At 50.1% G+C, this 25,968-nt stretch overlaps 1 protein-coding gene across 3 annotated transcripts in view; it reads left to right on the top strand.

Annotated features, from left to right (window-relative positions):
• Positions 1 to 25,968, top strand: part of Vil1 (villin 1) — a 31,832-nt gene that overhangs the window by 1,341 nt on the left and 4,523 nt on the right. The window contains exons 1-18 of one of the 3 annotated variants that reach the window (XM_029478602.1): positions 1,286 to 1,333; positions 9,782 to 9,867; positions 10,612 to 10,686; positions 12,709 to 12,905; positions 13,931 to 14,039; positions 14,157 to 14,267; positions 15,611 to 15,813; positions 15,919 to 15,997; positions 16,148 to 16,246; positions 17,282 to 17,435; positions 18,029 to 18,129; positions 18,217 to 18,354; positions 19,951 to 20,109; positions 21,133 to 21,312; positions 22,020 to 22,165; positions 22,288 to 22,432; positions 22,881 to 23,069; positions 25,584 to 25,652. In XM_029478602.1, coding sequence (XP_029334462.1) covers positions 9,793 to 9,867; positions 10,612 to 10,686; positions 12,709 to 12,905; positions 13,931 to 14,039; positions 14,157 to 14,267; positions 15,611 to 15,813; positions 15,919 to 15,997; positions 16,148 to 16,246; positions 17,282 to 17,435; positions 18,029 to 18,129; positions 18,217 to 18,354; positions 19,951 to 20,109; positions 21,133 to 21,312; positions 22,020 to 22,165; positions 22,288 to 22,432; positions 22,881 to 23,069; positions 25,584 to 25,652 — 2,229 coding nt within the window. In that variant the 5' untranslated portion in view covers positions 1,286 to 1,333; positions 9,782 to 9,792. Of the gene's footprint in view, positions 1 to 1,285; positions 1,334 to 4,084; positions 4,241 to 9,781; positions 9,868 to 10,611; positions 10,687 to 12,708; positions 12,906 to 13,930; positions 14,040 to 14,156; positions 14,268 to 15,610; positions 15,814 to 15,918; positions 15,998 to 16,147; positions 16,247 to 17,281; positions 17,436 to 18,028; positions 18,130 to 18,216; positions 18,355 to 19,950; positions 20,110 to 21,132; positions 21,313 to 22,019; positions 22,166 to 22,287; positions 22,433 to 22,880; positions 23,070 to 25,583; positions 25,653 to 25,968 lie in introns of those variants that run through there. The other 2 variants (XM_021170852.2, XM_029478604.1) reach the window with 2 other exon arrangements.

Below are 25,968 nucleotides of genomic sequence, written 5' to 3' on the forward strand. Positions count from 1 at the left end.
GGTATAAAGAGAAACCCTGTCTCGAAAAAAACAAAAAAACAAAAAAACCCACAGAAATGGTAGGAGAACAAACAAATAATATAATGCCTAAACCTCAATGTTTGCTGCTGTTGTTGTGACAGGATCTCATATAGCTCAAGCTGGCTTTGAACTCACTATGCAGCTGAGGACCGCCTTGGATTTCTGATTTTTCTGCTTCCACCTCCCAAGTGCTAAGACTACTGGCATGTTCTACCACACCCAATGTAAGGGCATAGCATTTATGTCTTTAAAGCAAGCCAGAACAAGCTTCATGGCTGACACATGAGGACTGTGAGTTCAAAGTCAGTCCTCAAACTTAGTGAGACTCTGTCTTTATAATATAATAAAGAAATTTGAATTTCGACCCTTGTTGGGGGGAAGCATTAGTAGGGCTTGTGGGGGTAGCTCATTTAATAGAGTGCTTGCCTAGCATGCATAGAACTGTTCAATGCCAGCACCTTCTAAAGAAAATAGGTTTGCTGGGCAGTGGTGGCACACACCTTTAATCCCAGCAGTTGGGAGGCAGAGGCAGGTGGATTTTAGGGGCTAGCCTGGTCTACAGAGTGAGTTCCAGGACAGCCAGGGCTACACAGAGAAACCCTGTCTCGAAAAAAAAAAATCAACAACAAGAAAGGAAGAAAGAAAGAAAGAAAGAAAGAAAGAAAGAAAGAAAGAAAGAAAGAAAGAAAGAAAGAAAGAAAATAGTCTGGTGCACCAAGGATACTGTGGTCCCAGCACTGGGGAGGTGGCAGGAGGAGGGTCAGAAGTTTAAGGTCATCCTTGGTTACAAAGCAAGTTTTCAGCCAGCTTCAGCTACATGAAACCTCTGTTTGTTTGTTTGTTTGTTTGTTTGTTTGTTTGTTTGTTTTAAAGCATGAATAAATAATACCATAAGGAGGTTGGCAATGGTGGCAGACACCTTTAATTCCAGCATTCAGGAGGCAGAAGCAGGCAGATCTCTGTGAGTTCGAAGTCAGCCTAGTCTGCAAAACTAATTCCAGGATGGCCAGGACTAAATAGAGAAACCTTGTCTCATAAAACCAAAGTAGTAGTAGTAGCAGTAGTAGTAGTAATGCCATAGAGAAAATTGGGGTCCATTCAGGATGGACCATCCCATAAGATGACTCTCTTGTCCCAGGTAAGCCAATGTCATGGGGAAAGGGAAGGGACTGTCCTAGATTAAAAAGTGCTGAGGCGATGCCTATTCTCGATTTGATTCCATATGAAAAGGCTGATAAGGCCCAAGAGAAGTGGAACTGGGACTCTGGACTGAAGACGTGATGGCCTTATAAATACTGGCACAGACTTTCAGGTATGAAGATCACTTTCAAACCACAGAACAGAAAGTGCTCGCTTGTCCTCAGCATAGCAAGCACTGGCTGCAGAAGAGTGATATTTAGTGAAAGCCACCTTCACAATATCTTTGGACTTATCACATACACGTGTCAAATGTGCTAACTCCCTAGTCCACAGATGGCTGTTACACTCGTTTCTGCTTTCCCATCTGGTTGACATTTGTCATAACCAGAAATTAGAAAAGTGGGTATTTATTTGTGTGCTGAGGACACAGTCAAGGCTTTTCACATTTCAGGCACATGGTTTACTAATTGGGCTACTTCTCCAATGGTTTGAAACCATTTGTTTTATATTTACTTATTTTGTGTGCCTGGGGTAGGCGTATATACGTACGTATAGGAGTCATGCATGTGGCTGCTACCCTCAAAATCATTGCAGATCCCAAGCAAGTGAAGTCACCGAGCGTTGTAAGTTGTTATGTAGCACTGGGAACCAAGGTTGGGTCCTCTGCAAGAGCAGCCAGTGGCCTTAACCATAGGGACAGCTCTCTAGGCCTAAGGCAATCTTTAGTTTTAAAAAACTATATATTCTCAGCCGGGTGTGGTGGTACATGCCTTTAACCCCAGCACTTGAGAGGCTGGGGTGTGGGAATTATACACACAGGCCAGCTGGGGTGCAGAGCATGGCCCTGGTTTTTTTTTCTTTATGTGCACTGGTGTCTTGCCTGCGTGTATGTCCGTGTGAGGGTGTCAGATCTCCTGGAGCTGGAGTTAAAGTCAGTTGTGATCACGGTGCCGTTACAGATGCCGGAAATTGAACCCAGGTGTCCCTGGAGAAGCAGCCAGTGCTCTTAACTTCTGAGCCACCCCTCCAGCCCTACTTTTAGAAACTCTTAACCTTTTTGTGTAATATGGAAACTGAATGGGCCTTGCACTTACTAAATGTGTGCTGTGCTGTAGCTTCACTGAGCCCGTACCCACACTATTAGTGGATACAGTTTAAGGGCAAACATTTAGCATTGACAATAGTTGGATAGAGTTTGAATATAGTCCTGAGCTATTGGTTCACGTGACCTTTGCTGTCCTTAGCATGTACTGTGAGAAGACAGAAAATTAAGACTTGAGTCTAGTCCTGGAACCCACAGTGGCGGGCGAGAACCCACTCTTGAAAGTTGTTCTCTGACCTTCACATACAACCATAATAGTTATAATGATAACAATAATTAGTAAATTCTTTTAGAAGGTATATGTTGAGAGGGAGAGACGGCTCAGCTTCCAGGAGCACTTGCTGCTCTTGCAGAGGACCCAGATTCAGTTCCCAGGACCCATATGGTGGCTCATGGCCATCTGGAAATCCAGTTCCAGAGGATTCCACACCCTCTTCTGGCCTCCACAGGCACCACATACATAGTACACAGACATACATGCAGGCAAAACACCCATACACACATAAATAAATAAGGAAACTTAAAAGGTGCATGTGTTGGTAGACATTGTGCATACACATGCTGGTTGAAGACATGTACAACGCACACACTGAAGAGGGATCTGGGGCTGGAAAGATGGCTCAGCAGTTAAGAGCACTGACTGCTCTTCCGAAGGTCCTGAGTTCAAATCCTAGCAACCACATGGTGGCTCACAACCATCTTTAATGAGATCAGACGCCCTCTTCTGGTGCATCTGAAGACAGCTACAGTGTACTTAGATATAATAATAAATAAATCTTTAAAAAAAAAAAAAAAAAAGAAGAGGGATCTGAGACACCCCAAAAGAGATTATGAGCAGTGACTCATGGGTGATTATCTACCCTGGAGTTTTCCCTTTCCGCTTGGCTTGCAACTGGGTGGACAGACGCTCCTTTTCAGTCACAAGAACGGGTGCTACATTATTTCTGAACAAAACAGCACCTGCAGTATGTTTACTGTCCTCGTTGACTATGAGCAAGGGCATGCGCGGACACACACACACACACACACACTTTCAGTCTCCAGAGCTCTTGGGAAGGTCAAGGAGAGGCTGCCCTCAAACACCCTCTTCATCTTTCCCTCCTAAAGGACCAAGATTCCAAGGTGGCGGAAGATCTACAGGGGGCAGAGGCAGGGAAGGGAAAGCATGCCATGGTTCCCAGAGACCTACAGCAGAGGGCAGCAAGGCAGATCCCCAGGTCCAGGGCAGGGAGGTGGAGGCCCTTGGCTCCAGGGAGAAGGCAGGCGGCAGAACAGGGTTCAAAGGCACAGGTTTATGGCAGCTCATAAAAGTGGAGGTCGTGGCTCACTCAAAAAGGAAGAGGAAGGGAAAGGCCCTTGTGCACACTGAGCGAGGGTCAGGGTCATGCTGAGTAGGAGAGATCTGCAGGGGTGCCAGGGGCCCCACCTGTCTGTCCCAAGGGAACCCCAAGTGTGAACTCTGGCCTTGGGTGCTGAGTTCCAGCTACAAGGCCCCAGGAGTCCAACCCCATCCCCATCCAGTGCCCCCTCGCCCCACCCCGCCCCACCCCACCCCACCCCACCCCGGCCTCCCATGCCACTTCTCTAGGGCTGGAGGGTGGTCTATTGAGTTCTCCTCTCAGTGGGAAGGAAGAATGGTCCAGGCACCTGTGGCCAGCCCTGGTTGGGGTTGTCTACCTGCAGGAAGAGCCCAGGTCCTAGCCGGAAGTGCACCCCATCCCTGAAGCTGCAGAGCCAAGGGCGGGGCACACGACAGCTCAGGCTGTCAGGTTGTTGCTGGGCTCTAGGTTCCCAGGGACCTGGGCACCTACTTCCCCACCCCCTCATCCATTCTCTCTGGGGCCCTATCTTCCCTTATATGGTGAAGGAAGTTCCTGAGGGGGGCGGGTGGTGAGGACAAAGGTCGTTCGTTCTCCTGCAGCCAGCTTGCCACAACTTCCTAAGATCTCCCAGGTGGTGGCTGCCTCTTCCAGACAGGTAAGGCAATTGGGTGGGGACACATGGTGAACACAGGTAGTTGGAGGGGACAGGGTCCTTGCTTCTCTCTGGCAGCCTGTGTTTTCTGTAGCACCTTGGTATAAGTTTGGGGGTGAGGTAAGGTGCTCTGAAACTCTGAAAGAAGCAAGAAGCCAGCAGGCTGTCTTGGGCCTTCAGTGAAGGAAGTTCACAGACCCCCTTCCCTGTAAGTCACCTTCCCTTCATATGTGCAGACTCCCTGGGACCAAGGTGGCTCCTGGGACTCAGATTTCTACAATTAAAATCAGGACAGTCCTGAGACTTGGTCTCCGTGCCTATATTTATTACTTCTTTCTGGCTGCTCATTTCTGTGTTCATGTCTTGCACATCTGAAATGGTTTCTTTGTGTCACCATTCCCCTGACACTCCTGGGAGGTCGTATCCTTGGCCCATGTATCCTGGGATGTAAGCTGCAGCCACCAGGAGAGAGGGGGAGAGTCAGGAGCTGGGTCCTAGGCCCTATTAGGCCTGGACATCACCCCTTTCCTAAAAATGGCCCCTCCATTTTCCGGTTACCATGGTCTATTTTATATCAGAGCGGGCAGTGAAAGCCAAGCCTGCCCAGAAGTTTGGGACTCACTTAGACCAAGGTTATCTGCTCAGGAATCCCCCTGTCACTTGAGGTTGGGAGAATCTGCCTCTGGGGGCTTCCAGGTCTTGGTTAGCAGGACGGTGTCCTTTGTATAGGGCATGACCTAGCCCATGGTGTTACTACATTCCTGTCCAGTTAAAAGCTGGAACTAAAACCCATGGCAGCGCCCAGGATTCTCTAAAGTTGTACCCCAAGAGCAACAGGACAGTAGATATGAAAGGATAGGTAGCTGGGGAGAAGAAGAACCCAAATCCCCCTAAGGCCCACAGGTCCTCCTTCCATTCCCCAGTTCACAATGCCAGTATGAGTGCTAGCTACTATGGGCTGTGAGTTGGTAGCTAAAAGCATGAGTGATGTTCATGTGTGTAGTGTGTATAATCTGCGCACTTGGGAGGCTGAAGCAGGAGGATTGCTATATGTTTGAGGCCAGCCTGAGCTATAGAGTGAGACTTTGTCTTTAAGAAAAAAATGAAAGAAGCCCAGCAGTGGTGGCGCATGCCTTTAATCCCAGCACTTGGGAGGCAGAGGCAGGCGGATTTCTGAGTTCAAGGCCAGCCTGGTCTATAGAGTGAGTTCCAGGACAGCCAGAGCTACACAGAGAAACCCTGTTTTGAAAAACCAGAAAAACAAAACAAAACCCAAACCCAAACCTCTCATCTCTCTAGGCTGTGTCTGTCTAGGTGGGAGAGTTTGGGAACTTCAGACTTATAAATAGGCCTTTTTTTTTTTTATCACTGTGTGGTCAGAGATGAGAAAGGTTTCAGTCTGGAACACGGTGGGACCCTGAGAAAGTACTCCTTGCCAGCCCAAAAATTCCGGGAAGGCTTCCTGGAGGAAGTGTGTCCCGATTGAGTCTGGAAGAATAGGAAAGAAGTGGGAAAGCCAAGGCAGAGCAGCCTGGGTATAAAGGCAGTCAGACTCCTGTTCTAGAAGGCAGAAGAGAGGGTAGGAAGAATGTTGGTGGACAGACAGTTGGAACAGAAGGACAGGAGGGGGAGGCATCCAAGATTCTGTACATGTAGCTGACTTTTGGTTCTCTGGGTGACAAGTGTCCCCCAGGGATAGGGCTGAAGAAAGGTGGGGACCAGGGGTGAGCCAATGAGGGACACATCCAGCCCAGGGTCCTTGCTGGCAAGTTAAAGAATGAGACCCCCTCCAACCCTCCCTGAAGTTTAGGGGAGACAGGAGAGTTGAGGAGGTCCTTCTAGGGTGAAGGAGAGGTGTCTGCTCTGACCAACATGGCTAGGAGCAGAAGCAGTTGGACCAGTTACCCCTCAGAACCAGCCATCCCCACTTGGCTCTAAGGAGGCCGGGCCCCTTTCTGTTTAAATCTTACTTTTCTTCAGAGAGAGGCAGCAAGCCTTTGTGCCCTCCCTGTTGGTCAATAAACACCCCTGTGTGTAACATTAGTTTATTTTGCTGACGGTTTGCTCCAGGACAGTCCATCTGGTAGACCTCTGCTCCTAACTCACCAAGGTATGGCCCACATTCCTCACCCAGAGAGTGCAGAAGAGAGCCTTAGAGAAAGGGTAACAGTAACAAAGATGGCCAGAATAAAACAAAAACTACTATCCTTTGTACCCAAATTGGTTTTGCTGAACCAGGAGGGTGTGTGTGAGTGTATGTGTGAGTGTGTGTGTGTCTTGGGGGACTTTTCATGCTAAAGAACATCTGATATTGGCGCCCATGCCAACAGGGGTATTGGGGAGAGTCAGGCTTCTGCAAACACAGCAAGCTGCCCAAGATGGATTGGTGGCCTGAATCACCAAGGGGCAGGCTGATCAGAGTGGACAGAGCATCACAAGATAAGCCACCCTGTGGGGCTCAGAAGAGGGAGTTTACAAGAGGTAAAGGCCAAGCCATTTATTATCCAAGACATGACTCAAAATCAAAGTGCAAGGAGAGATTAGCTGGAGAGATGGGGCTGTCAGTGCGGGACACCTGACCTTGTACTTATTAGTCACTAGGCCAAGGAGCAGTCACAGAGGGTGACTGGGTCCTACTCAGCTTGGAGCAGGCACGTGGAGAATGGGTGACCTCCATCCTGATGGAGAGGGATGAGCACCACCAGGTACAAGTGTTCCCTGTGTCTCATGCCAGGATTCCTGGCCAGTTTTCAAAGGACTAAGGTCTCATCTCTGGTGGAAACAAAGTATCCAAGCCCTAAGCCCCATTTTGGTCTAATTAAATCAGAACCCCTGGGGATGCAGGCTCTGAGCAGCAGGAGCTTTTTAAAAAGCTCCCAGGTGATTCTGATCAGCAGCTGGAACAAACACAGCTACAGGTTCAAACAGAAAGAGGCAAAGCTAGGGAAAGCTTGGGACGGGGAGCCTTCTTCCAGGCCAGTAGATGGAGGCTGGTTAGCAGTGATGGCAGCTTCTCTATGCCTGTCATACATCTATCCATCCACTCATCCATCCATCCACCCACCCATCCATTTATCCACCCATCCTTCCATCCATCCATCTATCCACCTACCCACCCACCCATCCATCCATCCATCCATCCAAACCTTCCTTTTCTCCTTCTTTCTTTATTTTTTCCTTCACTCATTCATTTATCCAACAGAGAACTGGTATTGTACTAAATGTGGGAGATTTAATTAATTTTTAGAAGCTCTGTTGATTGACTGATTGTGCATGTATGTGGACAGGTGCATACCACAGCACACGTGTGGCAATCGGAGAAAAGTTTTGGGTGTTGTTTTCTCTTCCCACGGTGTGGGTTCTGGGGATTGAACTCAAATTATCGGGCTGGTGGCAAGTGTCTTTACCACCGAGCCATTTTGCTGACACATCATTATTACTAGAAAGCATCTTATGTAGTCCAAGCTGGCCTCGAGCTTGCTATGTCGCCACGGATGACCTTTAACTCCTGCTCTTCCAGCCTTCACCCGAGTGCTAGGATTACAGGTGTTCAACACCACACCCAATTTAATGCTCAGGATTTCTTACTGAGCAGGCAGAAATCTGGGCAACAGCTGGGCATGGTGGTGAATGGCTTTAATCCCAGCACTCTGGGGGGTGGGGTGGGGGGGAGGAGGCGGATCCCTGAGTTGGAGGCCAGTTTGGTCTACAGAGTTCCAGGATACCTGGGGCTACACAGGGAAACCCTATCCCAAACAAACAAAGAATATTCTGTGCAATAATCACAGAGATTAGAGGATATTAGTGGGGCTGGTGAGGGAGAGTCATGCTTTCTTTTGTATTATAATAGTAAAGTACTCACAAGATGCATTATCTATCTATCTATCTATCTATCCATCCATCCATCCATCTATTGTATAGCCCAGGCTGCTTTGACTCAATGCTCCTATTTCTGGGTCAACCCTTCACCCCTAGTGTTGGGTTTACCAACACCCAGACATTTATTTTATTTTATTTATTTAGGAGCTCAGGGTGGGACTCAGGGCCTTGTGCATGCTAAGCAAGCTCTCTGCCACAGAGCTGCAGCCCCAGCCCCCATTTTGTTCAGGTGATTCTGTGACAGTTGTCATATTTGCAGCGCTATGTAGCTCTCTCCACCTCCCGGTTCCAGCACTTTCTGGTCATCCTAGTGGGTGGGCAACTCTCACCAGTGCTCACCAGTGCTCACCAGTGCCCTGTCTCCAGACCGAGTAACCACAGTCTCTGCACCTACAGATTTGCCTGTCTGAATAGTTCATGTAAATGGGATGTGTTCCCGTGTATTCTTTTATGGCTGGCCCCTTTATCTTAGCACAGTTTGTGTTGGGCCATGTGTCACTGCTATACTCTATCTTATCGTCGTCTTATGGCTTAATAGTGTTCCTTTGTGTGGATAAACCACTTTCTGTTTCATTTACTGATGGAAATTTGTGGTCCCACCCCCACCCCACACCTTTTTTTTTTTATTTGAGACAAGGTCTTTCTGTGTAATCTTGCAATCTTGGCTGTCCTGAGCTCACTCTGTAGACCAGGCTGTGAGGCTGTCATTCCACTTTTGACACTCCTGTGAACAGAGTAGCCATGAACTTCAAAGACAATTTTCTGTTTTGGTTTGTTTTTTTACATTTGTGTGTGTGTATGCGTGTATATGTGCATGTTTGTGTCTTCAGGTGCTCACATGTGTGTACCTGTGTGTGGGACAGAGAACAAACCAATGTGCAATTCCTCAGATACCACGCATCTTGTTAATATTATATATGTTTATTTAGTGTGCCCAAGTATGCAGGTATTTTGTTGGAGTTTTCACCTTCCCTTGTGGGCTCTTGGCATTGAACTCAGCTCCTCGGGCTAGTGCGCAATGCCTTCACTCGCTGAGCCATCTCGCTGCCCCTGCTGCCACCTCCCCCTTATTTCCCAGACGGGACTACGCACCTCACCGGCCTAAAGCTCACCAAGTCATCCAGAGTGGCTAGCCAGGGAGACTCAGATATGCTGACCTCTGCCTCCACAGTGCTGGAATTACAGGCATGCATCACTGCTGGAAGCTTTTTAACCTGAATCCTGAGGATAGAGCAGGCACTCTACCAATGGAGGGGTCTTTTTGTGTTTGGTTTGGTTTCCTCTGCATAAGATCAGGCAGTCTGAAATAGTGTAGCCTGGGCTACATAACATCTTGTCTCAAAAAGCCTAAAGATGTGGGGAGGTCGAGGCTAAAGAAGAGCCTTAAGCCGGCTGTGATAGCACACAGGATAGCCTGCACTATATAGCAAGACCTTGTTTCAAAAACATGGAGGAAGGGGTATGTTTTAAGTGCTGGGCTGTGTAACAGGCACTAAGGGAGCCAATGTAGGCATTTAACTAAGAAAGGATCATCATCAAAGCTGGGTGGGCAGGGTAGAGGTTGGACTACAGTGGTCAAGACCCCCATAGGAAGCCAGTTTCCCTTCTTCCTCTGGCCTCAAGCCTGGCTCGACAGCCACCGCTCTCACATGCCTTCTCCTCTAGGCTCGTCCACCATGACTAAACTGAATGCCCAAGTCAAAGGCTCTCTCAACATCACCACTCCCGGGATACAGATATGGAGGATCGAGGTGAGTTCTGTCTGGAGGGGAGCCCTGGGATTCAGGAAGGTGCAGGCAGCCTAGCATCTGACTCCTCCAGCTCTGCCCTATACTCTGAAGAGAACTGCTTATGCTCCTGCAGCCAGCTCCACCCATGCTCCTCCCTATGCCCCACCCATGCTCCACCATGCTCCACCCATGCTCCTCCCTATGCCCCACCCATGCTCCACCCATGCTCCTCCCTCACCTCTCTTCTCCACTTTGTCCTTAGCCTACCTCTACATCCTCATCCCCTTCCCCGCTGGTCCTGTCTTCCTCTCCTGTGTCCTCTCTAGCTCCTGCCACCTTTCCTCCCCCTGCCCCTTTCCCTACCTTTCGATTCTTCGATTCTTCGGTATTTTGTGATGCTGGGGATGGAACCCTGGGCCATGCTCAGTAAGGACTCTAAACTGCAGCCAAACCTTGCTGGACCTTGTTCCCTCAGCTCCCATCTTGCTACACACCCCTGGTCAGCTTTAGTACCTGGTGGTCCCGGTAGCTCCTGTGACCTCTTTCTGACCTGAATCAGTTCTTTCCTCCTTAGGAAACCCGATAGTGTCCTGTTCCTGGGAGTCCACTGTACTGGTCCCAAACAGTGCAGCTAGTGATCAGCACAGCCCATAGCAGCCTTGAATGGCTAGACCCCAGCAGTCCTGTTACTTCTGCCTCCTGGGTAGCTGGGACTACAGGTTTGCCATCTTGCCCTCTATGACCTCTCTCTCTCTCTCCCCTCAGGCTATGCAGATGGTACCTGTGCCTTCCAGCACCTTTGGAAGCTTCTTCGATGGTGACTGCTATGTAGTCCTGGCTGTAAGTGGGTCAGGCCAGGCCAGGGCTGATCAGAAAGCAAAGCCTGCTGGGTATTAGGGAGGAAGCTAGAGGCTGGGGCAGTGCTGAGGGGTGGTCTGGCTTCATTAGTCAGTGTTTGCAAGAGTGACCAGGACTCCAGCTGTGGGGCTCCGCGGGGCTTAGAAATGTTTGTAAAAGTCCTTTCTAGCTCAAGAGCTACAAACTCATTCAGCCTAGGGGAAGGCTGAGTTGGTCTGCCTTGCATTCTTATTAATTATTTGTGTGTGTGTGTATGTGTGCATGTGTGTGTGCCATGCACACACCATGGAGACAGTGTGGAGTTCAGAGGACAACTTGGGGGGCGGGGCCTCTTGTGCATCTCAGGGATTGAACTCATCGCCAGTTGCCATGGCAGGCCCTCTTACCTACTGAGCCATTTTGCTAGGCCTGACCCCCCTCTAAAACCCACAATCATCTTCATATCCCTTCCTGATGTTTACCCACTTACACTGCTAGAGATGTTGGTGTTTTTCTTATGCTGATTTGCTTCCGACTTTTGAAGTGTTTCTAATTACACTCCTTCATTTTATGAGTCTGCGAGTGCCTCTGTGTGTGTGTGTCTCAGATTGAAAACAGCTATGATGTACGTACACAATAATTGTGTGTGCAGGAGTTATTTGTGTATACAGGATATCAAAATCAATAGCCGGGCATGGTGGCGCACGCCTTTAATCCCAGCACTTGGGAGGCAGAGGCAGGTGGATTTCTGAGTTCGAGGCCAGCCTGGTCTACAAAGTGAGTTCCAGGACAGCTAGGGCTACACAGAGAAACCCTGTCTCGAAAAAAACGAAAACAAACAAACAAACAAAAAAATCAATAACTGTATAAAAATATTTGAAAAAAATTGCATCTCGGGGGCTGGAGAGATGGCTCCTCAGTTAGGAGTGCATACTGACCTGAGTTCAGTTCCCAGCCCAGCACCCATGTCGGTTGGCTCACAATTGCCTGCAACTCCACCTTCAGGGGAGCTGAGATGCCATATATATATGTACATATATTCACATATATTTACACAATATATATATATATATATATATATGAATTTAAATAATTGAATCTATATAGATTTTTTTTCTTGTCATATAGCACCTATTTTGACAGTATCTGCCTATTAGGTATTATGAATCATCTAGAGATGATGTAAAGTCTAAGAGAGATCTGGGTTGTCGCTCAAATGGTAGAGTGCTGATCTTGTATCCAGGGGACCCCGAGTTCCATCCCTAGCCCTATGAGTGGGTGCATCAGCATACCAGCCTGTAATCCCAGTCCCGCTGAGGGAGAAAAAGAACGCCAGTGGGAAGTCATCTTGCATCCCAGAGTATTCCTGCCCAATGTGAGCTATATGAGGCCCTGTATCAAAAATAAAATAACAGGAGCAACAAAGTTAGTTCTTGATCCAGGGACTCCTCAGCAAGTGTAAGTGCCTGACAAGCTGGGTTCAAAGCCTCAAGTACAGAAGAAAGAACAACTTGCTAAAGTTGCCCTCTGACCTCCACACACACACACACCAGGGCATGCCTATACCCGCACTTAAACACACTTAGCATATCCGTGTGCACACACACGTACATATATACACATAATTTTTTAAGCATAAGGGAGGATTTTTCAGATTGTAGACAAACATCACGTACCATTTTACAGAAGGGACTCCAACATGGGGTGGTCCTCTCTCTCACGGACATTGAGGGACGATTGCAATACATTCGTTTGCTGATATAGTCACCTTACTGGCCTCTGATCTGCACGCATCACTCCATGTGCGTTATTTTTGAGATAAGAACGAGGTCCATAATGGGGAAAGCCACCTACTCTTCTCCATTGGTAGAGTGAGCTGAACCACAATTCAGGGCTCAGGAGCAGAGCTTCCTTGCTGCAGGCTCACCTGCGGCCCAGGGTTCAAGTGTGTGGCAGATCCCGCAGAATGGGATAGGGACCCACGGGAGACCCAGGTCTCACTGCATAGATGCCTCCCACCCCCAGATCCACAAGACCAGCAGCACCCTCTCCTATGATATCCACTACTGGATTGGCCAGGACTCGTCCCAGGATGAGCAGGGGGCAGCTGCCATCTACACCACGCAGATGGATGACTACCTGAAGGGCCGGGCTGTCCAGCACCGCGAGGTTCAAGGCAACGAGAGCGAGACTTTCCGGAGCTACTTCAAGCAAGGCCTTGTGTAGGGCGGGGAACAACTGGGACTGGGGAGGACACCAAGACTGGTCATCCGAGGTGGGGACTGGAACTGGGAGCTGGGCTGAAGAGACAGGGACATTAAGGCCTGAAGTGTGAGAGACTCTGGTCGGTGGGAGGTGAGCTGGCCAGACTTTCAGAAGGAAGTCTGAGGCTCTGGGGGCTCTGGGGAGCGCACATGGCTTTTGTTGATTTTTCTCCACCTTTCCACCCCTCACTCTTATTGCTGCTGTTACTCTGACCTTGGCCCCGTTCCTCTGAGTCTATTTTGGCTGGACTTACCCCTTGGGCCCTTCTGTGACTATGGCGCGTGAATTCTGTACCTTAGCTCTTGTCTACAGGGACCGCTCAGGGCCTGAGGTTCTCAGGCTATTACAGCAAGCCACGCCCACTCAGGCTAACTGGCAGGTGGCCGCTCCCTCTTCTCTTTCCAATCAGGCCTTTCACAGTGCAAAGACCTACTTTTTCTAGAAAAGTCTGAAGCTGGCTCTCCTCATGGAAAGGAAACCCCTGCTCCACCACCGCAGTTTCATTTAACGTGTAGGATGGAAGCTCTCCAATCACCGATATCCCTACCTCCCCTTTCTGTGTTGTTCTCTTCTGCCAGCGGCTACAGTCCAAAGTTACTCTCTGGTAGTCGAGTGGCATCTCTCCCTTCTTCCGCCTCAGCGCCTGGTCACCAGAGCCTGGCGTTATGCCCACTTTCTCCTCTCCAAATTACCATGATTATCTTGGCAGACCGCTCTGCAGGGCCGGGAGCTAGGGCAAGGGATAGGAAGACATACAATGCAGGGTCAGGTGCAACAATATGCTACCCGCCAGCCAAGCCCTTGTAGGACACTGATGGTGACTGTAAACTTGATGTTTGGAACCTAACTACTTCCTTTGCCCACTCAGGCTAACTGGCAGGTGGCTGTCCCAGTTTGGACCTCAGAGGGCCCCAGGAAGCTCAGGACCTTGGCACAACTCTCCCACCCAGTGCCCTTAAGTCAGCTTTCCTTTCTTTCCCAGGATCCGGAAAGGGGGAGTGGCTTCCGGCATGAAGCACGTAGAAACAAACTCCTGTGATGTCCAGCGACTGTTGCATGTCAAGGGCAAGAGGAATGTGCTGGCTGGAGAGGTGAGTTGGCGGGGCTGGGACACGGGCTAAGAACTGAGCCTGAGGGGGGCAGAAGAAAGGGAGGGTGGCTGAAGATGAGGCGGATGGGGAGGCTCTGAACTTCCCTGTGCCCTCTAGGTGGAAATGTCCTGGAAGAGTTTCAACAGAGGGGATGTCTTTCTGCTGGACCTTGGGAAGCTTATTATCCAGTGGAATGGGCCAGAGAGTAACCGCATGGAGAGACTTCGGGTAACCCTACCAGGGCACCTCATTTCTGCAATTCAACATGCCTCATCAGCTTCACTCGTCTCAGCGTCACCTGCCCTAGTCAACCTCAACCCCACAGTCCTGCAACTACCCCACCCCACAGGCTTCTCTCTGGCACTTCTGGGGACAGGACAGTGTGTGAAAGTAGACCTAAGTCTCTATGTACATGAAGAGGCATACTGCTTGTGTCTACTTGTGACTAACCCTTATGGTGGAATATGTCTCCGTACTATGGCAAGCCCCATTCTCAGCCTTGGGTATTCAGGAGTGGATGAGGTGGGCAGAGCTTTGCCCTGGCTGTACCCAGAAGCTGGCCGTCTGGTCAAAAAGCCGTAAGGGAAAGGATGAATCAGAGAACTGGAGAAGTTCGGTACTAGGCATACAGGGAGACTTTGGGGATCAGATGGGGGTGAGGCAAAGGCCCTGGGGCAGGAAAGTGGCTGGTTATTGCCCAGTAGGAAGATGCTGAGCAGGTAGCAGGTCTCATGGGCAGGATGTGTGCCCAACAGGTTGTGAAAAGGAGTTAGGTCCTTACTGGGTAAGCTAATGAAGCTTATCTGATCTCTGAGTGGAAATGTGCTGCGAAGGGGACCAGGTGGAATCCCGGCTTCACTTTGTATGGGGTGAAGATACAAAGCCTTATGCTTGAGAACAGTAGGGAACAGTAGTGCCCCAGTTCCTGAGATGGGGAGGACCTCTAGGGGGGAAACAGAGGGCACTTTTTGACTATCTGAAGAGGCTCTGTCCTATGATGAGAGCCGAGAGCTAGGCTAGAGACAGAAGCACACAGCTGTTGCTGTCCACAAGGGCCCAGGGACTCCAGACGGCTCATGAAGGGAGGGGTCTTGGGCTGAAAAAGTGAACCACAGTGTGTGTACACATGAGAGCTGTCACTCTCCGGACTATGTGTGCAGATACATGCCTGTGTGAACTTTCATGGAACAGAACTATGTGTGTGCCTGAGTATTTGTGTATAGATATGTTCATGTGAATTCCCATGTGCGCCGTGAGACTAAGGTAGAGTACTATGACCTTTGAGGTTCAGCTCTTGTACAGAACCACGAAGGGAAGCCATAAATTCCCAACAATGTCAAAACTACAGGCACAGCAAGACCATCGCAAACACCCCTCCACCCCTAACCATCACCTACGAGGAGATGTACCTCCCCATAGCTTCCAACCGTTGCCTCTCACACCTGAAAAGCCTTGTCTCCACCTCTTGTAGATCTGCACAATGGGGTGGAGTTTGCCCAGCAGAGTTCAGGGTGGTGAACATTGCTACCCTGTCTGCCAGCCTTCATGGGTCATCTGTGCCCTCTCTACAGGGCATGACCTTGGCCAAAGAGATCCGAGACCAGGAACGGGGTGGACGTACCTACGTAGGTGTGGTGGACGGGGAGAAGGAAGGGGACTCCCCACAGCTGATGGCAATTATGAACCACGTGCTGGGCCCACGCAAAGAACTGAAGGCTGCTATTTCTGACTCAGTGGTGGAGCCGGCCGCTAAGGCTGCACTCAAGCTGTACCAGTGAGTTCTGGCTTGGGGCCTTCCTGGGTGTTGGTGACTTCCTGGGTTAGGGTACTCTGCCAGCAGCACCTCCTATCCCTATCCATGCCTTCCTGTGTTCTGCAGTGTGTCTGACTCGGAAGGAAAACTGGTGGTTAGAGAAGTTGCTACTCGGCCACTCACACAAGACCTGCTCAAGCATGAGGTGAGAGGATCTGGAAGACCTCAAGCAAGGGGCATCTATAAGATGCTAAAGCAGACTTAGTGGGCGAAACTGGCACAGCCTAGCCCCACCCCCACCCCCACCCCCACCCCAGCACCACAGGCTAATTTTTTTTTTCTCTATTGGCTCCAGGACTGTTACATCCTGGACCAGGGAGGCCTGAAGATCTTTGTGTGGAAGGGAAAAAATGCCAACGCTCAGGAGAGGAGCGGAGCCATGAGCCAGGCCTTGGTAAGGAAGGAGTCAGGCACAGCAGTTCTCCACCTTCCTGATGCTGCAGCCCTTCCATACAGTTCACCTTGTGTCGACCCCCAGTCATAACATTATTTTCATTGCTACTTCATAACTATAATTTTGTTACTGTCATGAATCGTAATATAGATATCTAATATGCGGGATATCTGATATATGACCCCAACAGGGTTGTGACCCTCAGGTTGAGAACAGCTGATCTAGCAGCAGCAGCAGCAGCAGCAGAAAGGGATTCAGGGAGCTGGAGAGATGGCTCAGAGGTTAAGAGCATTGACTGCTCTTCTAGCGGTCCTGAGTTCAACTCCCAGCAACCACATGGTGCCTCAAAACCATTTGTAATGGGATTTAATGCCCTCTTCTGGTGTGTCTGAAGACAGCGACAGTGTACTCATATAAACATAAAAAAAAAAAAAAAAAAAAAAAAAAAAAGGGAGGGAGGGAGGGAGGAAGGAAGGGATTCAGACCAGGCCATAGCACCAGGAAGAGTCTAAGGACTATCTCTTCTGGGAGGTCAGGGCTAGGGGCAAATGGACACAGTTGCTGGGGGCTGAGGAGCATACTGTCACCAGCTTCCTGGCTCTCAGCATGTGAGTGAGCTGACAATTAGACAAACCTAGGCCTCCTCAGGATATTGGGTGTCACTCCCCCCTGCAAGAGCTTTGTTTCAGGGAATGGCTCTTCTTCCTCCAAAAGGCTTGATGCCAGGCCTCAGGTCTGGAGTCAGGTCAGTCAGTTGGGTTGCAATGGGTATTAGAATCGAATTGGGGTATAGTGCAGGTAGGGGTCAGATTTGTTGGTATCAGGGTCAGGATTCGGGGTTGAGGTTGGAGTTTGAGACACTAAAAGGTTTGATCTTGATTGAGTTTGGGGTCCGCTTTGGGCTTGGAGCTGGGCATGTTCAGGATTGAGACTAAGTGGATCTGGTTGGGGTCAGGACCAGGCTTTGGCTTGCAGGGGGTATGAAGATCTAGGGACAAGAGGCAGTAGTCACCAGTGACCCCCTCCTTTCCCCAGAACTTCATCAAAGCCAAGCAGTACCCACCGAGCACGCAGGTTGAGGTGCAGAATGACGGAGCTGAGTCCCCCATCTTCCAACAACTCTTCCAGAAGTGGACAGTGCCCAACCGAACCTCAGGCCTTGGCAAAACCCACACTGTGGGCTCTGTGGGTGAGAATCCACACCTCCCTCCTCCCTTTCCCAATTCCCCTCTTTCATACACACCTTACCCTGCTCTCAGCTCCCTGGTGGGTACAGAGAGCCCAGAGGACAAAAAAAGCTCCAGTTATCACAAGAAAAGGGGAGCTAAAAATGACTTCTCTGTCATGTGGAATGGAGTTGAACCTCCCTGGAAACCGAAAACCTCAGCAGACTATATTTGCTGAGGGCAAGAGGTATGCCGGACGCTGGGGGAGGGGTTCAAATGAAAGGACAGCGTGGAGCCTTCATCACGACGGGATTCCTGTCAAGATTGGAGGCAAGGCCGGGCTTGAAGTCTAAATGCTCCAGGGAGCTGGACTAAATAAAGCACTGCTCTTGACCCTCAGTTGTCCTCAGTGGCCTGGGAGCCACTAATGAGGTCTTAGGGGCGTGGAGCTGTGACACATACTACTCTGTGTGTGTGTGACGTTAGACAGCTGAACCTTGCTGGCTTTAGTCTCTTCATCTATCATGTGGGTCTTCGAGTACCAGCCAGCTCTCAGGATTGTAGTGAGGATATGGGGCACCTCAGCTAGTGACAGCTGGTGTCCTTATCTCTCCAGCCAAGGTGGAACAGGTGAAGTTTGATGCTCTGACCATGCACGTACAACCGCAGGTGGCTGCCCAACAGAAAATGGTGGATGATGGGAGTGGGGAAGTGCAGGTGAGTGAGGGACGGGGAGGACAAGTTGGTGGGAAGGGGGTGCTGGAACCCAGGCTGGACCTCATACAGGACTGATTCTGGTCCCAGGTGTGGCGCATCGAGGACTTGGAGCTGGTGCCTGTGGAGTCCAAGTGGCTGGGCCATTTCTACGGTGGCGACTGCTACCTGCTGCTCTACACCTACCTCATAGGGGAAAAGCAATCCTACTTGTTGTATATCTGGCAGGTGAGGTCCTGCCCACCCCACCTGCAACACACCTGCTCAGTTCTCCACATCCCACCTGCAGCACACCTGCTCAGTTCTCCATCTCACCTGCAGCACACCAGCTCAATTCTCCACATCCCACCTGCAGCACACCAGCTCAGTTCTCCACATCCCACCTGCAGCACACCAGCTCAGTTCTCCATCCCACCTGCAGCACACCTGCTCAGTTCTCCATCTCACCTGCAGCGCACCTGCTCAGTTCTCCATCTCACCTGCAGCACACCTGCTCAGTTCTCCATCCCACCTGCAGCACACCTGCTCAGTTCTCCATCCCACCTGCAGCACACCTGCTCAGTTCTCCATCTCACCTGCAGCACACCTGCTCAGTTCTCCATCCCACCTGCAGCACACCTGCTCAGTTTTCTGCATCCCACCTGCAGCACATCCGCTCAGCTCTCCCCCACTCCTGTCTTCACCTATGGGTTGAATACCCCAGCTTTTCCCACCTTGGGTTGGCTTTAGCTCTGAGATTGTTCCCTTTGGACTTCCCCATTCACAGCTCTTTCCTTTTGGTTCTGAGTCTCTTTTCTAATTCCTGTCACCTGCTCTATGTGGGGACTCTGTGTCAGATGCGTGAGTGCAGGGGAGTGAGTTATGTGGTATTTTTCTGAGGATGGAGCAGGAAGAATATACTGCATTTGAGGTAAGCCAGGGCTGGGAAAGGATTAGAATTGGGGCTAGGGTCCAAATCACAGTCTATTGGGGTTAGGTTTTAGATGTAGACTAATATAGACTTGAAGGGAAGGGTGTATTATGGGACCAGCCATGCCAGATTTGGAGATGGCTGAGATGTAGCTCAGCTGTGGAGTGCTTGCCTAACATACACAAAACCTTGGTTCAGTCCTCAGCCTTGCATCTAACCTGGTGTGGTAGCAAATGCCTCTAATCCCAGCACTTAGGAGGTGGAGTAAGGAAGATCAGAAGTTCAAGGTCATTCTAGGCTATATGGAATATTCCAGGCCAGCCTACGATATGTAAGGCCCAGTCTAAAAAAATGATAATAATTGGGCAAGGCCTAGTGTAGAGGGACACATGCCTTAGTCCAAGCACTTGAGAGGCAGAGGCAGGTTGAGCTCTGTGAATTCCATGCTAGACTGTTGTATGTAGCAAGGGCCAGGACATGTAGGGATATACTTACTGACTCCATCTCAAAAGGAAAAACATTTTTTAAAGTGAGTGGGGGCTGGAGAGATGGCTCAGCAGGTAAAATCACTTGCTGCCAAGTCTGATGTGAGTTTCGTCCCCGGAACCCACGTGGTCGGGGAGACCATGGCTGCAGAAAGTCTTTGACCTCGAAACTTGCACGATGACTTGTGCATGTAGTCTCTCTCTGTAGATCAGGCTAGCCTCAAACTCACAGAAATCTGCCTGCCTTTGTCTCCTGAGGGCTAGGATTAAAGGCATGTGCTACTGCCTGGCTCACACCCATACATGTAAGTGCACACATACACATTCTTAAACAAGTGTAATCGATTTAAAATTGGGGTGGGATATTTTGGAGGCAGAGGGATAAGGTCAAACTCAGGACCCCATCCTCCCCTTCCTTCTCATTCCCAGGGCAGCCAGGCCAGCCAGGATGAAATTGCAGCCTCGGCGTATCAAGCCGTCCTGCTGGACCAGAAGTACAATGATGAGCCAGTGCAGATCCGGGTCACAATGGGCAAGGAGCCGCCTCACCTCATGTCTATCTTCAAGGGGCGCATGGTGGTTTATCAGGTGCAGTTGCTGCACTGAGAGATGGCATCTGGGAGATGGGGAAGAGGTTGTATGGTGGGCATGAGGCTGGGGCCAAGCCTGTTCCTCATAGGAGAGGTCCCTTGCCACGTACAACAGAGACCAGCATGTTTGCTGTAGGGTCATAGGGAAGGAACCTTCGATGTGTACAAATGTTATTTACTCTCCTTGGTCTCTGCTCCATGAAAAAGGAGGGTTTTCAGCAACCACATGGTGGCTCACAACCATCTGCAACGAGATCTGGCGCCCTCTTCTGGAGTGTCTGAGGACAGCTACAGTGTGCTTACATATAATAAATAAAATAAATCTTTAAAAAAAAAAAAGACTTAAAAAAAAAAAAGAAAAAGAAAAAGGAGGGTTTTGAGGGGCTAGCTTTGCTGTACCTTCCCAGTGAAATGAACCAGACATCTCGCGCAGCTGTTCAAAGCAGTGATCTCTTTGTGGCAAACCTTCTAAGCACACAGTCTTTTGCAACTCAGGAAGTGAAGCGAGACAGGACAGGCCACCGTTCGTTGGGAAGGGATGGTCATATGGCTCTGCCTAAGTGGTGACTTCCTGGCTTGGAGCACTGTGCAGTTAAATGCCAGGGATGGAAGTTGAGTTCAATGGAAGGCAGGGAGCAGGCAGAGGACTCATGGTGGGAAGGAATTCAGAGGACCTCTAGACATTTGGGGCAGGGGGAAACTAGCTCTCTGGAGGTAAAATGGGGGCTTACAGTGTAATGGGGGCACAGCTTTCCTGAGGGTTTAGAGAAGGAAAGAGAAAGAGAACACAAAGATAGTTGGTGCCTTCATTTCAAATTTATGGATCTTCAAGGGCCAGCAGAGTCCCTGGACTTCATAGCAAAGCAGTGGAAAGCCACTGAAAACCTTGAGCAGCAGAGAGCCAAGATCCAAGCTGCCTTTGGGCTGGCTCTTTTGCCCTTTCCCCCTCTGGATGTTCTTCACATCACTGTGTCCCCTTCATGCTTGTCCCTGTCTTCCCACCTTCCCCTTATGCCTGCAGGGAGGCACCTCCCGAAAGAACAACTTGGAGCCTGTGCCCTCTACGAGACTGTTTCAGGTCCGAGGGACCAATGCTGATAACACCAAGGCTTTTGAGGTGACAGCCCGGGCCACGTCCCTCAACTCCAATGATGTCTTCATACTCAAGACTCCGTCCTGCTGCTACCTGTGGTGTGGAAAGGTGTGCGAGGGGCCACAGGTCTCCCATCTCCAGTGGGCACTCTCAGTCTCAGAACGCATCAGGGCAAAGATAGGAGACTTCTGGGTCATCAGGTCCCACTTACAGGTCCACTGTGGTAGCCTAAGAGTCTCCCTTGCATAGCTCTGGTCTCTCTGTGCCTCTCTGATTCTCTCAGACTGCGTTAAAATCAGCCTGTCCTGTTCCTTTCATATGAGGTATCCATCAGCTCCCTCAGCAGGTACTCTCCTGTCTCGACTTTCTCCCTACCTTGTGTCTCTTGTCCCTTTTTTACTCGGGGGTGGGTGGGTTATTCTCCTTATCATCTCTGCTAGTCTTTAGACTGGTTTTTTTTTTTTTCCTTTACTTATTATATGTAAGTACACTGTAGCTGTCCTCAGACACCCCAGAAGAGGGAGTCAGATTTCATTACGGATGGTTGTGAGCCACCATGTGGTTGCTGGGATTTGAACTCCGGACCTTCAGAAGAGCAGTCGGGTGCTCTTACCCACTGAGCCATCTCACCAGCCCCTCTTTAGACTGTTAAGGATGGGAGAAAGTAAGAACTGTCCCTCACGGTGTGCCTGGAGTCCTGATCCTGAAGGACCCTCTCAGACCCAGGAGGTCCAGCTGAATGTAGCTGAAGGGTGAGGGGGTGGGTGGTACCAAGGATGCTCTTCTTAGCATGGCTGACCTCCTTCATTTCCCAGGGCTGCAGTGGGGATGAGCGGGAGATGGCCAAGATGGTTGCTGATACCATCTCTCGGACGGAGAAACAAGTGGTAGTAGAGGGGCAGGAGCCAGCCAACTTCTGGATGGCTCTGGGCGGGAAGGCGCCCTACGCCAACACCAAGAGGTACTGTCCCAGCATCTCCTCCCCTGCCTCCTACCCATGTTCCGTGTGAGAGACCTTCTGAGAGTCTTCAGTGCTTGTGTTTCTCAAGTCTCTGCCCCACACTCCTTTTGCCCATCCTACAGGCTGCAGGAGGAAAACCAAGTCATCACTCCTCGGCTCTTCGAGTGCTCCAACCAGACCGGACGCTTTCTGGCCACAGAGATCTTTGACTTCAATCAGGATGACCTGGAGGAGGAGGATGTGTTCCTATTGGATGTCTGGGACCAGGTAGGACAGGAGGTCTGGGGAATACCCTTCCCCACCTTGGTTCCTACCATTAAGAGATCCCAGTAGCTTTAGGGTAGGGAAATGCCAAGGTCTTGGAGGGGCCTGGGGCATTCTTCTTCTTCTTCTTTGTGAAGGAGAAGGGAGAAACAGAGGGACATCCCACAACTTATTTCCCACAGAAGCAGGAACATTGCCAGGCATCCTGTGCTCTGCGGCAGAGGAGTGCCACATGTTCACTAGCTGTCTAAGGAACAGCGTGTGACCAGCCTCATTTCCCAGATGTAAAGTCAAGGTCAAAACAGGCCTTGCTCAAGGTCATTAGCTGAGCAGCGACGGGTCTTCCTAGCTGGGCATCAGGGATGAGCCAAGGCAGAGCCGGAAGGCATGGAGACTGCCCGAGCTGATCACCACGCAGGAAAGGACTGAGGGGCTGTGGGGCTCTCCACAGGTCTTCTTCTGGATAGGGAAACATGCCAATGAGGAAGAGAAGAAGGCTGCAGCTACAACTGTACAAGAATACCTCAAGACCCACCCTGGAAACCGAGACCCTGAGACCCCTATCATCGTGGTGAAGCAGGGACACGAGCCCCCCACCTTCACAGGCTGGTTCCTGGCTTGGGATCCCTTCAAGTGGAGTGTGAGTAGCTAGTCCAGTCAGCCCTCAAGACTCAGCACACCCTCCCTCCAGGTAGCTTCATGGCACAATCCAAAGGGAGGCCCTGGTCCAGATGCCACCAGCCTTCTTTCTTTTTTTTCCCCCTTTGGAATTTTGTAAAAATGGTTTTAGGTGCTTAAAATACAAAGTAAGGCCAGTAAGCAACCTGGGAAGGAAGAGGAAAGGGAATTAAAAAAAAAAAAATAGTGGCCAGGCATGATGGTATAAGCTTTTGGGGAGGTAGAGGCAGGAGAAGCAGAAGTTTAAGACAATCCTTGGCTATAAAGCAAGTTAGGGGACAGCCTGGGCTATCTGTTTTTGTTTTTTTTTGTTTTTGTTTTTGTTTTTTTGTTTTTGAGACAGGGTTTCTCTGTGTAGCCCTGGCTGTCCTGGCACTCACTTTGTAGACCAGGCTGGCCTCAAACTCAGAAATCCACCTGCCTCTGCCTCCCAAGTGCTGGGATTAAAGGCGTGTGCCACCACTGCCCGGCTAGCCTGGGCTATCTGAAACCCTGTCTTTGTTGTTGATTTGTTGACACAGGTTTTCTTTGTGTAGCCCTGGCTGTCCTGGAGATCACTTTGTAGATTAGGCTGGCCTCGAACTCACGTCTGCCTCCAGAGTGCTGAGATTGAAGGTGTATACCACCACCTCTGGAATAAGACTCTGTTATAATAACAACCCACCAATAAAACAAAATACCTAAGGTTTGTAGGCACAGTGGATGAGGCATGCCTGTGTTCCTAGAACTTGAAAACAGAGGTAGAAGGGTTTCAAGTTCGAGGCCAGCCTGAACCACATAGCATAAAAAACTAACCAACCCCCCCCCCCCAACCAAAAAAACCAAACAAACAAAACTCAACCAACCAAAAACAAAGGTGTCACAGCACTTGCTGAGCTTGAACAAAGCCCTGGCACCTCTTTCCCCTCACATACAGGGGCGAGGGGGTAATTCTAGTGCCGTTTTTGTGCTATGCAAAGCTGTAGAAAATCGATCAGAATTAAAATTCAAGACTCCGTTCTTTACTGTGCGTAGTTGTGTTCAGCAGCTTCGGGTTTTATCTGTGACAGCACGTGCGTGTGACGAATGTGTTCAAGGACAGTCCTTTCTTAGGAACTTCTTTAAGGCTACCCTGGAGAGTCCTCAGTACCAGCACACTGCCGCTCTAAAGGACAGATGAACTCTCCCTGGCTCTAAACCCAGCAAAGTGGCTCTCCCACGTGCTCCCTACTGGGGGTCAGTGCATCAGGTCTCCGGGGGCACCCGTTTCCCTGCCTTCCCGCTCCCTGCCCCAGGCTTGTGGCTCTGGATGTTTGAAATTGGCAGAGCAGACGAGTTTAGGGCAGAGAAATTAATTTCCTCAAATCTGCTGCTCCCTGTCCCCTTTTCTTTACTCTTGACTCTTGTTGATAGGCTGTTTCGTCCTCAGGATGGATTAAGCAAATCTTCTACCTCTCACCCTGCCATGTGTGTGTGTGTGTGTGTGTGTGTGTGTGTGTGTGTGTGTGTGTGTGCGTGCACAGGGAGGCTCAAGGTTCAGATTCCTGTGTCTGTTTTTGCTCATTCTAGATTTTGACTCCTGAGGGAGGGTTTCCCTCCAATCCCATAGCTCAGAGGTTCATGTAGTCTAGCTAGTCAGCTTGCCCTGGGATGGGGTCCCCTGTTTCCACTTCCTGAGAGGCTAAGAGGCTGTGGTCACACACAGGCAAACTGCTATAGCTAGTGGGCTTTCTGTGAGAGCTGGGGTTCTGAACCCCTGTCCTCATGCGTGGGAGGCATGCACCCTTTATCCACCAAGCCTCACAGTCATCCCAGTGCTTAGCAGTCCAGATGTGTGCCGCCCCATCACCTCAAGCCTCTGCTTCCTTCTCTACCTCATTCAGGAAGCACAATTCATTCAGGGAGTTCTGACGTGTCACCCTGGGTGTTAAGCACTGGGGCTGTGTATAGAGGAGGTTCCTAAAAGTATCTTTCCCTTCCCTGTCTTCTGCTGGGGCTCCCCTTAAGTGCACCTGTTCCCCCAAGTTCCCCAGTATGTCAGTAATGCTCATGGCTATTTGCACAGGCTTCACAACGGGTCAGGGAGGCATACTCATCTCTATTGCCCTACCCAGCTGAGCAGGGACAGAACAGTCAGCTTGTCCTGCCTTTTTCTGATGTGAGCTACTTTGGCCTTTCTCTCTCCATCATCATTAGGACCACCTTGCTCACCTGCTTACCCTGAGCTGCCCCCTGCCCGCTTCCCCACCAGTCCCAGATCAACCTTTTTCTATTCTTTTTGAGACAGGGTTTCTCTGTGTAGCCCTGGCTGTCCTGGAGCTCACCCTGTAGACCAGGCTGGCCTTGAACTCAGAAATCCTCCTGCCTCTGCCTCCCAAGTGCTGGGATTAAAGGCATACGCCACCACTGCTCAGCTCTTTTTCTACTCTTGAAAGAAAGCAGCCATTTACCTCCTCTGCTGAGATGGAGTCTGATCTGTTGTGTACTTTATTTGCAGAACACCAAATCCTATGATGACCTTAAGGCAGAGCTGGGAAACTCTGGGGACTGGAGCCAGATTGCTGATGTAAGTACAGTGGCACGGCTGGCTCTGAATGGCCTGAAGGTGGTCCTATCTGTGGGAGCTGACATGTTAGAAGACATCTGCATCTTATATGCCACCGCAACCTCTTCCCTTTTCTTGTGGAAGTCCTTGCTGTGTAGCATACAATGCCATTTCTTTTTCTTTTTTTGATTTTTCGAGACAGGGTTTCTCTGTTTAGCCCTGGCTGTCCTGGAACTCACTCTGTAGACCAAGCTGGCCTCAAACTCAGAAATCCACTTGCCTCTGCCTCCCAAGTGCTGGGATTAAAGGCGTGTGCCACCACTGCCCAGCTGACTCC

The sequence above is a fragment of the Mus caroli genome, chromosome 1, assembly GCF_900094665.2.
Source record: "Mus caroli chromosome 1, CAROLI_EIJ_v1.1, whole genome shotgun sequence".
NCBI classification, from domain to species: domain Eukaryota; kingdom Metazoa; phylum Chordata; class Mammalia; order Rodentia; family Muridae; genus Mus; species Mus caroli.